The following is a 13233-nucleotide window of genomic DNA, read 5'->3' as shown; positions in this document are numbered from 1 at the left end:
GCAAGTATGTTCGCAACTAACGCTGCGCTTTGGTCCACTCCTTCATACGACGTTCGTGACACAATGCCTCTCAATCTAGGACAGGAAAGGAAAATGATTGTTGAAGCCATCAACAGCAGCAGTCTTTCTAATCAGATTTGTACATACCTTGTTGGGTTGTTTGTCAATTTTAGTGGCATAAAAAGTTATACTATGGAAAATGATATCTAGTATACCAATTAAAAAGACAAACAAAGGACATGTTGGATTTTTTGTTGGACCTGTGGAGGAGTTTGAAAGTGTGTACTTAATGAAGTTGATGGAGAGTTTCAGTCCAGAAAGCACATCAGGCAATCCAGGGCGACATTAATTTAAAAGACATGGATGGGGAAGCAGATAGTGAGGGGAAAGAAAGAGCAGTGTTTTAAATGGACAAAACTTACATTTGTCTGTCCGTAGTTGCATGATTATGCACTATTAACTCAAATTAACCCTCATTATATTATAAAGTCATGTTATGAAAGTGATATTTTCAACATCCTCAAATTTCAATCAATCAACTTACAACCTACCAAGCAAGAAGAGATAGTCTACTGCACTTTTCCTGTCTTTAGCTACTGCAAGTAAAAAATACATGAAGGAACTACAAGCACCATAAACATTTGTCTGACTTCAAAGTAATGCATTCTGGGAAGAGGTGTTCTTTTATCTAGCCTCTTCTCTGTTCTCTGAGGGCTTGTCAATGAGAAGAGAATACCACTTCCCATGATGCAAATGCACTTTTCCCCTCAAAATTGCGGTATCATGAAATGGGAAAATGAGAGAGAGTGGCGAAAGGAGTAACCGAGCAGATAAAATTGAACGTAAGTTAACGTGCACATAGACACATTAAATATGGAACAGTACCGCAGTTGTATCACGACGGTTCATTATGACATAGAAGTTGTACGGTGTTCTGTCTTTCTCCGTTTTTGTTGTTAGCTATATGGACGTTGAACTAGCTGGCTAACGTTAGCCACCTCCCTGTCGCGAGCAACGCTGGGGTATATTCTTCGTTTAGGCTTCTGCTCATCACCGTACTGCAGTATGTTACAGTGGCCAAAAAGAGCGCCAGGGCTCGGTTATAGTATTTGAGCGTTACCGCTGTGCAAGAACAACGTCAGCTCACACCATTTGTCAACAATGCACAAGCCATTGCAAGCTATAATTAATGCCATATTCTATGCAAGTTAGCCAGCCAGATAGCTTAGACAGTAGTTAATATGATGGTGCAGTACATAAATTAATTGCAACATTTCAGTGCCCGTGGTACAGTGCTGCTGGTTAATTTCCGAAAAGGTAAGAAAAGTTATGTCCTCTTTTGCTAAGCAAACTTTCTTAGTTAGGGTATCAAACAGTTAATCTCCAAGATATCTGCCCACTAATTTCCAACTTGTCAATGGTCTGTATGTACATGAAGTAAATTACAAGTGATTTTTCATTATATTGTATCATCTCAACATTATTATCATGTCCCTTCCCTCTGCACAGCCATAAGGGATCATACAAGGCAGCATGGAGCGAGCAGGCAGCATCCAACTGGACATCCCTGACTTCAGCAACTCTGTGCTGTCCCACCTGAACCAGCTGCGTATGCAGGGGCGGCTGTGCGACATTGTGGTGAACGTGCAGGGCCAGAGCTTCCGTGCTCACAAGGTGGTGCTGGCTGCCAGCTCCCCTTACTTCCGAGACCACATGTCGCTGAGCCAGATGAGCACCGTATCCCTGTCAGTCATCCGCAACCCCTCAGTGTTTGAGCAGCTCCTCTCCTTCTGCTACACTGGGAGGCTGTGCCTGCAGCTGGCTGACATCATCAGCTATCTGACGGCCGCCAGCTTCCTGCAGATGCAGCACATCATCGACCGATGCACGCAGATACTGGAGGGCATCCATCTGAAGATCAGTCTGGCGGATGTGGAGGAGGAGCTGGGGGCCGTAGGGGGCCATAGGGGGGCTGGGAGCTTGGAGGCCAGAAGAGGAGGCGGGGGATTAGGAACATCAGGGGGCTCGCGCTCCCTCAGCCCGCGCCACAGCAGCCCCAGGGTTCTGGGGCCTCGAGGAAGCAGTGCTGGAGGGGCCTTGGATATCCGGGAGGTGGGAAGCCCAGCGGGGGAGTCCATGAGCCCCCAGATGGTGGAGCACAGCGGGTTGGGCCCAGGGGGGCTGACTGGGGGGGTGGGAGTGGGCAACAGGCTGGGGAAGGAGCCCATACTGCGCATCAATCGGGCTGGCCAGTGGTACGTGGAGGCCGAGTCGGAGAGAGGGAGTGGTGGTGAAGAGGGGGAGTCCGTGCGTGTGGTGGACGGGTTGAGGATAAAGACTGAGAGGATGGAGGAGTGGATTGGGGCCGATAACCAGGAGGAAGGGAGCGGGGCGGAGGAGGGAGTAGCCATGATGATCGACACGTCCGGGCGCAGCTCGTTGGTGCAGGAGGGTTTTGTCACGGGGGCCAAAAGCTCTCAGCCCTCCAGCAGCTTCAGTGAGACAGAGAGGTGGGTACAAGTTCCAGGGAAGCAGGCACTTCATCTATGCCTTTATATAAAGGGAGAGTGTGCATGCAAGTTTTAAACTGAAGTAAAATTCAGTACAAAGTACCTCATAAAAGCACTTTGGGTAACATTTTAAGGTTGAGTGAAAATTCAATACAAAAGTAGCCTACTAAATGTATTACTAATGGAAGATGGAGTGCTAAGGTAAATGGCAAGGTGGAGCTGCTCACCGAACTGAGGTTTAAGGATCCAGTATCTCTATCCTGTTAGGTTTAGTCCTACTGGCAGTGTGGTGGTGATGGCCGAGAGACAGAGAGCCAAGAGTGAGTCACCCAGCAGAGCGGACAACCAGCGCCACACCAGCTCACAGGTATGTGTCACCCTCATCGACTGGTATTCTACCCTGGTGGTCAGCACTATGCATTCCCCAAGTCCACCATACATCGCTAGTCCTGTGGTTTGTTTCCCAGGGGGAGGAGCAGGCCGTGTTCGACATGGGTGGTTACGAGGAGTACCTGCGTGAACAGGTAGGTGACCGCTGGTTCCGCTACAACCCTCGGCTCACCTGCATCTACTGCTGCAAGTCCTTCAACCAGAAGGGCAGCCTGGACCGCCACATGCGGCTGCACATGGGCATCACACCTTTCGTTTGTCGCATCTGCGGCAAGAAGTACACCCGCAAGGACCAGCTGGAGTACCACATTCGCAAGCACACAGGAAACAAGCCCTTCCATTGCCACGTCTGCGGCAAAAGCTTCCCCTTCCAGGCCATCCTCAACCAGCACTTCCGCAAGAACCACCCGGGCTGTGCCCCTCAGGAGGTGGCCCACAGCGCCTCCCCAGAGACCACCACTGTCTCCTCCCGGGGGGCCCAGAATGAGGAGGGGTCGCCCAGCCAGGAGGAGCCAGAGGGGGGTAGCAGCGGAGGTGGAGGTGGGGCCTCTTTTGGAGAGGGTGCCCAGGCCTCGGTCTCCACCACTGGGCCTGATTGACCCAGTGGACCAGGGAGGGAGATGGTTGGGGTATGGGAGGAAGGTATAGGTTTTGGGGGGGCAATTAGGCTGTCATTTTGTACTCTCCTTCCAGGGGAGGAAAGAAAATATATCTTGAAGTTGCTTCAAAGGAATGGCTGAAAAGGGAGTAGGTGATTTCAGAGGGTTTCAAGTCCATCCAGGGTGTTATTTTTATAAGCATTTTTCAAATCCTTTCAACTGAACAGCAGGGACTGGAGTTCCAGAATGATGCAAAAGAGTAGTTTGATAGGGCACTTTGTATTATATAGTTATTTATAAGTGATATTTCCGCTTTAAACCACATCTACCTTCACAATACAAACTGAACAGATAAAGCTAACACGAAGAAATGCCACACACTCCAAAAACCTCATACAACACTGAATGCCGTGGTCTTTATTTGACTTGTCTATTTTCCCATGTTACAGTTTTATACTTTTGTATTACCTATTTACAGGTTCAGAATGCAGAAAAATAACAGGTTGAACTGGTCACAGTTTGGTCATATTGTATTAATATTGCCAAAACACTGTGCCAGTAGAATAACTACATACATACTCTCCATGTTTTCCTTTTGCCTTGAGACAATCTTGAGCAGTTGGGGGTCAATAATAGATAATCAGACTCCTCTTCATATATGCTCATTTTAAGTGCCAGAATGGCTTAAGAAATGCAATTGCACATGAAAAGTAGATATGGCCCAGTGAACCAAAAACGGTTAATTTGCTAGTAATAAGTACAATGATGAAAATAACACAACCTTCTTGACAGATGTCCGTCTTATGACGATTTTATGTCAAGGGTCAACATGGCTAAATGCTTTCAAAAGTGTACCATTATTTAATCTACAACAATTTTACAGATGTATTGTTAAGATATTGACAAATGTAAAAGAGGCCTTTTTAAAAGAGGACTCTTAATCTATCTGTATTTTACCCGCTAAAACCTCATATCTCTACATTCTTCAACTAGCACAGGAAACTCAATGGTCTTTAACCTCAGATAAGCTACAATAAAACTCAGTTACCTCTCACACATCACTACGCAATACAGCTCTACTCCAAGCAGATTGGTCGATGCACTCAGCAGAATTTACAGTATGTAATTGTTTTCTCATTTTTCTATGTTGTGGTTAATGTTAACTACTTTTTTTATAAGTGACATATTTTTCGCATAGGCACGTGTCTTCGGAACATTTTTATCTAACTCTGACAATGTATCTAGAGGATGTAAGAGACGAGACAAGTTTGTAATGGAGGACACTCGTATCCCTATTAGGGGAGTCCTAAGGAGGAGCAGGAAGGGAGACAAATAAGACTGTACTGTAGTACCACCCACGAGAAAGCAGGAGTTCACTGACTGCCATGGATGGCCCATCACCAGAGGATAGACACTCAGCCTGCATGCTTGCTACAGTAGAGTGTGCTCCATTGGAAATCAGTAAGAAGAGGAGGCATCCGGGCAACCAATGGAATTGAGAGGACAAGCCAAGGAACTTATTTCCCTCCCTTGCATGGAGGCCAAAATAACTATGCCAAGCACTTAAAGGAGGGGTTCGAAAGGATAGCATTTTTAAAGAATTATGTAAAAGGTATATATCGCATATGCATATTTAAAAACATTTGTTATATAAGAGTAAAGATAACCTAAACAACTTGCTAAGATGTTGAACACAGATATAATGGTAGCATAGTGGATTGGCTGTTTGTTATTTTTTTCCCTTTTAGTTTTACAGAGCTGTGAATCATTTGTGGGTGTGACAGGAGTTTTTATGAATGGGTGTATGCAAGTGAAAAACAGCTACTGATTTGTCCACTGGTTTTTTCTTATCCGAATTGAGAATACATTACACATCACCACAGTACACCTCGGTCTAGATTCGTCAGACAAAAACAGGTCAACATTTGTTACAACAAATATCAGGTATTTTTGTTTACTGTTTTTAAGTTTACTCTCTTTGTAAGTTACATTTAAGATTATGGAGTAAAAACATGCTTGGGCTAACTGCAGTGATATCTTAAAGCAAGCTTAATTTAGCAAGTGCGCAAAGCTTAAATATACATGTATTAATAAAACATTTTGTGTAAATGAAAATGCCATTATGGCAGTAGCAATTCAGCTATTATCTTACATTGAAACTAGGGATGCACAAATGTGGAAATGATGCCGGTCGCTTAGGGCCCCAGCCGCTAGAGTTTTTAGGAACTCAGCTGGGGTCTCAATTTACAATTTCGAAATTTGGTTGTGCATCAGCAGTTTTTCCTCTTATGTCAGTCACTGACTCACTCAATTAGCCCATGTCAGCTAACATTTTTTAGATTGTTAAGTTAGTCCAGCCAGCTATCTAAACTTGTAGTAATCATGGTCGAATTATTGAGCGGGCACAAAGGACACATCCCCATGGGCCTCCCATTGATTTTGTCAGTCACTCTCACTCAGATATCATATTAACATGGCAGAAGTTGTAGAATTCTAGCAAACTTGCTTTAAAACTGCAACATTTTCTCTGCGCCCCATGGCAACAAAAACAAATATTGCAGGAAATTAACTCAAAAGTTTTTTCTCTCTCTACGCCATCAAGAGGGGTCCACTAAAATGTTTTGCATGCGAAGCGGGGAGGCCCCCCAACAAAATGTTGCTTAGGGCCTCCAAAAGGCTAGGTGGAAAATCTTGGTCAATAACCAATATCGTCTTGTCCATGATGGCTGATACAGAAATTGTATCAGCCATCGTGGACACAATGGCATTACAGAAATTGTCAACAACTAGCTCTTTATCAAAAGGCCTTTTTCATCATTTATAAAAGAGCACGTTTTGTAAAGGTCCAACATATCTTCACCTAGAAACAAATGCATCTATCCAGTGCACAGTGTCATTTTATTTTAGCTCAGATTTAACCCCATACAATATTGGTCCAGAATATTTGGCCTATACTGATATGAAGTCATATCATTCATCCCTAGTTTTAATACTCAGTATTATGGTTTCAGCATGAAGATTCTTTACAAAACAATTTGAGTCACGCTTACAGATCATGCCTCTAAGCCAGTGGTCACCAACCTTGGTCCTGGAGAGCTACAGGGTGTGTGCCGACTTAGAATTAAAACATTCCAGTGCGTACATAGCATTCCAAAGTAGGACTAAAGTGGAATCATTTGAATTGACAGTTGATTTTCAGATACAGTAGATTTCAATCATCTTAGAGATTACATTACAAACCTTGATGCCGGCAAACCTGGAATCCAGATAGAAAAGTGTTCCTGCATTATAATGTGTACCAAAAAAAAGATTAGATTTTTAAACAATTACTATATGAAAAAGAACAACTCATTTTGTTAAATGTTTGGTTTTACAATATTTTTTCCACCAGGTACTGGGTTTGCCAGATTTCAATTTAGTTTGAATAGTACTCCCAGGCCTTTTTTGGGATTTGACCGAGATTGATTGTGTCATGCTGTTTTCTTTGTCTATTGCTTATAATTAAAATGGCCTTTGTTACTTTTTTAATAAGCTTTAACTGCGCAGAAGACAAATGTGTATTTGCAGTGTAAATATGATTATTGAACCCTTGTATATGTATTGTTACTGCTGAATGTGGATCGATGACAGGAACAAGCCATCTTGTGTAGGCTCTCCAGTTTCAGCAAACAGGTTTCCATCGTCTCCACTTACCTCGGTATGTCTTGTGAAGATTCTTACTAAGCTAGTGAGAGGGTGTCAATAATACATATATCGTTTATTTAAGTACTGTTCTGAAAAGTTCTGTTTTGACCCATCTGTCCAACTGTGAAAAACAACATCTAGCTAAAAATGTTAAGATGTCAAAATCAGGAATCCAAACATTTCAGTTACTTGAATGAATGGTCAAGCTGAGGCCCTATTTAGCATCAATGCATGTCATCTTTGTCATAGGTTTTCAATGCCAAACTTGGGAAAGTTTCTTTATCAATATATTTGCTCCAAAACATGCCAAATAAGGATTTATTAGGTGACATTTAATATATTCTACATTTTGTGCTATTATGTCTTTGTCTTGCTGATTCATTAAGGTCTCGTGTCTTATTAGAGGTTTCTCTTTATTACAGTTGTCTTGTGTGAAATGTCTATATACAAATGCATACATACAGTATATCCAATATGATTGACTGCAAAATGCTTACTCCAACTAATTGTTAAGCTATGTAATTAATTGCCTAAAATATTTAATTCTTAACGCAAAATATTATTTGACGTTAAAAATATATTCATTAACAAAGAATATCTCAAAGGAAATGGAATATATTAAATTACAATATTTTACATTTTCCCTGTCAAGAAATGTACAAAACCAGCTGTGGTCTTGCAAGACCTTGCAGGTTATATGTGAAGTTCCTTTTTTTTTGTTGCATGGTCCTGTTCCTGAAAGAGAAACAGCATTTCTTGATTATACTGTAAAGGGTCATGCTTTGGGTTGGTGGTATGAAGAGGGTTTGGTTTATCGCTTGGGGTCATTTGCAAGGCCAAAGGTTGATTTGTTTATTGATTTTGATAATGTGAAAAAGGGTTACTTCACAATAACCACTATATCATTTTCATTATTAAAGTATATTCTCTTCAAAGGAAATAAAGCACTTTAAGTGTTACTGTGATTGGCTGGTTTTATTTCTAATAAGGTCAGATTTAGCAGTTTGCTTACATGACAGGATGAGTACATGTGTGAAAGGATGTGTACCTGTATGTATGCCTTTTGAGTGTTTATTTAAAAGTGTCATTTTAAGGATGGTCCTTTCACCAACCAACAGATACTTAATCAATTACTCATTTGACAGATTTACATAAAAAAGTACTCACTCTTAAATACATCACAAAGTGGTCCACTGTCCATCCCATTTGGTTTATTTTAGATTGATACCGAGATCAGAAATAGGCAGTTACATGACATGAATGACGAATCTGAGGTTGGTGTGTGAATAGTGTGTGAGATCAGGGATCACAGGGGTCAGCCACTCGGCCGGTGAACACCATGGTGTTGATGGTGGACTCTCGGATGAACAGGAGGAAGGGCCGGTTGGCGACAAACACCTCCTTGTTTAAGTTGATGGAGCGGCCAACGGCCACTACAGCTGTAGCAGCAACCACCTTACTGCCTTCCTCATTCACCTGCAACAGTTGTTCGTTTATTTCTTAAGTTACTGGACACAAATGGTTTGAAAGTGTATGATCTTCATTGATTTAATGAAGTTAAACAATTATATTTTATGCTTGTCTGATTAGGCGTAGTGCCTCTCCTGATGCACATTTGATCTGTTAACAAATTACAGTTTTTTCAACTACTTTAAGTGATGATCCTTATGGATCCTGTACATACCTCTAGGAATGCTTTATGGAATGCATCTGAAATGTACAGATTATTCGCCTCATCTTCCAGGATGCCTGGAAGGCTGGCGTCCATGGGGCTGAAGAGGTCCTCGAGCCCCATGGCCTGAAGTTTCTCCTTCAGACTGAAGCCGTCTTCGATGCGGAAGCGTGGCAGCTGCACCGACACTGTGGTCTCCCTCATGTTATCCAGCCAGCCAGTCAGCTTCTTCAAGCCCAGGTTCTCCTCCACCTTACAACAACAGCAGATGTTCAGTGTGATTGGTGGTATGGTGGATGAGTTGAAGTTATCTAATGTGTCATGAATAGCATATGACTAAAACATGAATAACCTTGGGAGTACAATATAATTGTCAGTGAACAGTGTAAATGACGACAGTAGGCACCCAGGACCCACCTCAGACAGGGGTGTGTCTTTGAGAGGTAGGATCAGCACCATTGTGATGTCCTCTCCGCGGTACGGCAGCTCCAGCACCTGCACCTTGTCTTCAGTGAACCTGCCGTAGCGAAACTTGGTCTCCTGGTACATCATGGACACTGGGCACGTCTTGGACTTACTCACGTAGAAGTCAGCCTTGAAGCCGTTCTCTTTGTCGAATTTGCTTTTCCACTGACCCTGTGAGATAGCAGAAAAGAAGGCGACAGTTGAATGAAAGGCAATGGGTTCCTGGGTGGTGGCCAAAATTAAACTTGTTTTGGCCTGTCCATCCATAGGCAGCGCAGAACACAAAATGTATGAGAAAAATATACTCAACACACCTTGAAATAGATGGTGTTAACCAGGACCAGCACAGTGTTGGAGTTCAGCAATCCCTCCGGCAAAGTGTTCTGAATCCTGTTTTCCGTCTTGTTTGCGATCCAATCGTTGATGGTCACCCGTGACAGCTCTGGCTTCTCCTAAAAGCCCATGTTCACAGAATTGCACTTCTAACATGTCACATGCCTAGAACTACTTTGGTAACTCTGGAATTTAATTACTCAACACTGTGCAGTACCTTCAGATAAATAACATGTAGCAATACTCAACCTCAGTACATATAATTGATTACTTAACTCTGGTCCATAATAGTAACTCTTGTACACACAGTAATTGTTATTAAAGAGTGTATAATATCACATGCTATTTGTGGTGTGATAAGGCCAAATTAAGCAGTAGGCAATGGAAAATGCAAGAGGGAATTACCTTGAAATTGAGTGGCATGAGTTTGGCACCATACACCAGCTCACTGATATTCTGGTAAGTCTCACTGAATGCCAGAGACTTTTCTCCGAAAAGACGGTTGGCTGAGATCAGCTCTGTTGTCTTGTCTTTCTTGCGGTACAGGCGACAGTTTAGCTTGGCAAAGAAGAAATGCACTTGGTCCGACGTCTTCTCTTTGATTGTGTCAAACTCAAACACCTGAATTGAGATTGAGACAGAGGTCAGACATTGGCAGGCCTGAGCTGTTATTGGTTGTGGCTATTCATAAAAAAATTTACCGAAGAAGAAAGAGCAAGACAGACCGCGTGAACATGTTAATTGACAGAAAACCCAAATTTCTAACTTCCTCCTGCCTAATGTGTATGAAAAAAATGCTGGCAGCACCCAAGTAATCCTCAATTTGGAGCGCAGCTGCACGTGACCCGATCTTAATGCCCATGACAAATTTGTCAAGGTCAATAGCTCCAAATGTCAATGACTTACAAACCTCAAACAAACTATAAATTGTAGAAATTCATATGCAAATATTGAAAGCATTTAATGAGACAACTAAAAGATGTGCAACATGAAAATACTGTCCCATTTACATTGTGTCATTTATTGATGGTCCCTAACTAGCCCCAGAGATAGGCTATCCAATGACAAACCCACTTTTCCATGGTCGCAGACCAGCCGGCTGAAGCTAATTGGCGAAATAAGTTGGCTAGCACTACCTAGCCTAGGCAGCTTCAAGACACTAGACCTGGTTAGACTGTTTCAATTTATCTAAAAGGGTGAGTGACTGTGTACTGTTTTGGCAGAAGTGAATGTACAAAAGCTTGCCACACACATATTACGCTTCAGACCCCTTACATTCATAATCTGTTTGAGCGTGTTGTTGCAGGCACCCAGTTTGGTCATGGCGAAGGCTGTGGATATGCTGATAGGGGACATGAAGATGTTGGCCTCGCTGGGTTTGCCCTTGGCTAGCTGCTTGAACAAGGACAGGGCGAAGCGACTGTTCGCCTTGGACAGCTCCCACACCCGGGGATTGGTGTTCTCAGGGACTTTCTCCGGCTTAGCATCCGCTGTCAAGGCTTCGTCCTCGGGGCTGCGGTAGACGCACCTGGGCTCCAGGGGCACATCTTTGGGCTTGGCATGGCAAAAGTCATTGAACGCCTGGGAGGTTGACAGCAAGGCGAGGAGCAGCCCCAAAGTCCACACAAATTTGGACAACCTCATCCTGGGGGGAGAGGTGAGAAGGTGTCTGGGTCAGGTTATAGGAGGTTTATTCAACTCCTTTGGTCATTGGTCACAGGCTAATTTAGACTTGGGAAACCAGCTGTCTCTGTGGACTCTCTGGCCAACCGATGGCATGAAAGGATCAATGAAGCACCGGGGTAAGGGGGAACTAGCAGACACTGCAGCTCACAAGGACTAGCGTTGGTATAGGCTACAGTATGGTACTGTATACACATCTATTGTTTTAAGCAACCTTGAAATACTGCTACAAACCAGAGGAGGCTCCTTCAGGGAGGAGAGGGATGTCCTACATTTTTAGGAAACGTTAAAAACAATATCATTCCAATAAAAGCATGTCATACCATTGGCTTAACTAGAACAAATTCAAAATAACTTTCAACCTTCAAACCCTTCCTTTTTAAGTCACCAGCCGCCACTGCAGCACACATTCTAACCAACAACACTACTGAAAGTAACTTCCAAAGTTCAACTGTCTCTTTGCCTAGTGGGAGGCCGTTGTAACGTAGGGAAACACAACTTACAAAAAATAACAAAGCACACACTGGGGCTATCTCAACTTAAGATTTGGGGAAATTCATCATTTTAAAGAGTTTCCACTCAGTTTGCTCTCCCAGTACGATATATTTTAATAAAGTTTAGGGTATGTTATGTTATCACCTTATTAGAAGCACTTTTTTCTTTAAAGTGGATAATCTTTTTGTCCAGCACCTGTAAAAAAATTGGATGTCAGTAAAACCTCTCCTTTTAATGAAATTCATAACTCAAGAGTACCATGTAAGTATGTACAGTGGTCATGGTAGCATCCACATTTTTAAACATATTCTATTCTTATTTACAATTAAAGTGACTGTAAAATGAAAATACATTATTTACCATTCATTTCTTTTAGGCACAAAATAATCAGAAACACAACCAAAACGAACTGCAAATGCATCCAACAAGTTTGGAGAGTCACAAACTTGATGTAGTCATTGCGTGCTAGGAAAATGGAACCAAATACAAAACCTTTGACTACTTAATTTATATGAATCTTTAGGAGTGTTAATAATTTTGACCCCTAGCTTTTAGAGAAAGAAAACTATTACTTGTTAAACAAAATCTTTCTCTGAGCAATTGTATTAGTATAAAATAATTTGCCAATTATTTTAGGACACAATATAGCTCAGTATTTGAATTATTTATTTTATACAGTCATTATTGCTAATCTTTATCAAGGGTGTCAATAACTTTGGACCCCACTGTATATGAAAGGGATTAAAATAGCAACTAGGAACCACACGACAATGTAAAAAAATAAAGTTGTAAATTTGAAGACACCATTTCTGTTGAGAAGCTTGGAATTTACCATCTGTTTATTCAGCTAGCCATTGACAAATACCTGTTGCTAAATACGTGCAATCTTTGAACATAGCATCACCTCTTTCAACCAAACTAAACCCTACTTAACAATATTATGAATTGACAATGCCTTACCTGAGGTATATTTTCCTTGTAAATGACTGTGTGGAACCTAAGTATCGGCTACGAGTTGAGCTTGCGAGTCCCTCATAGGGGACAGGGTCAGTGTCCTGCAGTGCAAGTGGGGGGCTGGAGAAGGAAAGATTTACTCAGCTCAACCTTTGAAGTATTGATCGCTTCAGTTGAGTTGGTCCCACATGTGGATTGATCCAATGTTCTAAACACATCTTTAATAGTATGTTTACTCGTGGTCCTCTGTAGCTCAGCTGGTAGAGCACGGCGCTTGTAACGCCAAGGTAGTGGGTTCGATCCCCGGGACCACCCATACACAAAAAATGTATGCACGCATGATTGTAAGTCGCTTTGGATAAAAGCGTCTGCTAAATGGCATATTATATTATTATATGAAATAATACAATAGTGCAACATGCCAATACATAGAGAATGGTCATAGTGA

General features: G+C 42.3%; 2 protein-coding genes across 3 annotated transcripts; one reads left to right on the top strand and one right to left on the bottom strand.

Annotated features, from left to right (window-relative positions):
- Window positions 1-765: 765 nt before the first annotated feature.
- Window positions 766-5819, top strand: LOC121533700 (zinc finger and BTB domain-containing protein 37-like). Of its 2 annotated transcripts, none has more exons than XM_041839855.2 (4): window positions 766-842; window positions 1510-2510; window positions 2778-2877; window positions 2978-5819. In XM_041839855.2, exons 2-4 carry the CDS (start codon window positions 1534-1536, stop codon window positions 3497-3499), a joined length of 1599 nt encoding a protein of 532 aa, XP_041695789.2. In that variant the 5' UTR covers window positions 766-842; window positions 1510-1533; the 3' UTR covers window positions 3500-5819. The 2 variants fall into 2 exon arrangements, with proteins under 2 accessions (XP_041695789.2, XP_045061276.1); XM_045205341.1 differs by lacking the exon at window positions 766-842 and adding an exon at window positions 850-1317.
- A 2555-nt stretch (window positions 5820-8374) lies between these two features.
- On the bottom strand, window positions 8375-12907 carry LOC121533701 (antithrombin-III). The gene is made up of 8 exons (XM_041839856.2): window positions 12792-12907; window positions 11976-12026; window positions 10929-11298; window positions 10059-10274; window positions 9635-9772; window positions 9273-9491; window positions 8868-9107; window positions 8375-8659 (listed from the first exon to the last, which is right to left on the bottom strand). The coding sequence occupies exons 3-8, from the start codon at window positions 11295-11297 to the stop codon at window positions 8483-8485; spliced, it is 1359 nt and encodes a 452-aa protein (XP_041695790.1). The 5' UTR covers window position 11298; window positions 11976-12026; window positions 12792-12907; the 3' UTR covers window positions 8375-8482.
- Between the last annotated feature and the right edge of the window lie 326 nt (window positions 12908-13233).

Source organism: Coregonus clupeaformis, chromosome 20 (genome assembly GCF_020615455.1).
Source record: "Coregonus clupeaformis isolate EN_2021a chromosome 20, ASM2061545v1, whole genome shotgun sequence".
NCBI classification, from domain to species: Eukaryota; Metazoa; Chordata; class Actinopteri; order Salmoniformes; family Salmonidae; genus Coregonus; species Coregonus clupeaformis.
The sequence above is the reverse complement of the archived record's forward strand: the minus strand, read 5'-3'. Positions and strand labels throughout refer to the sequence as shown.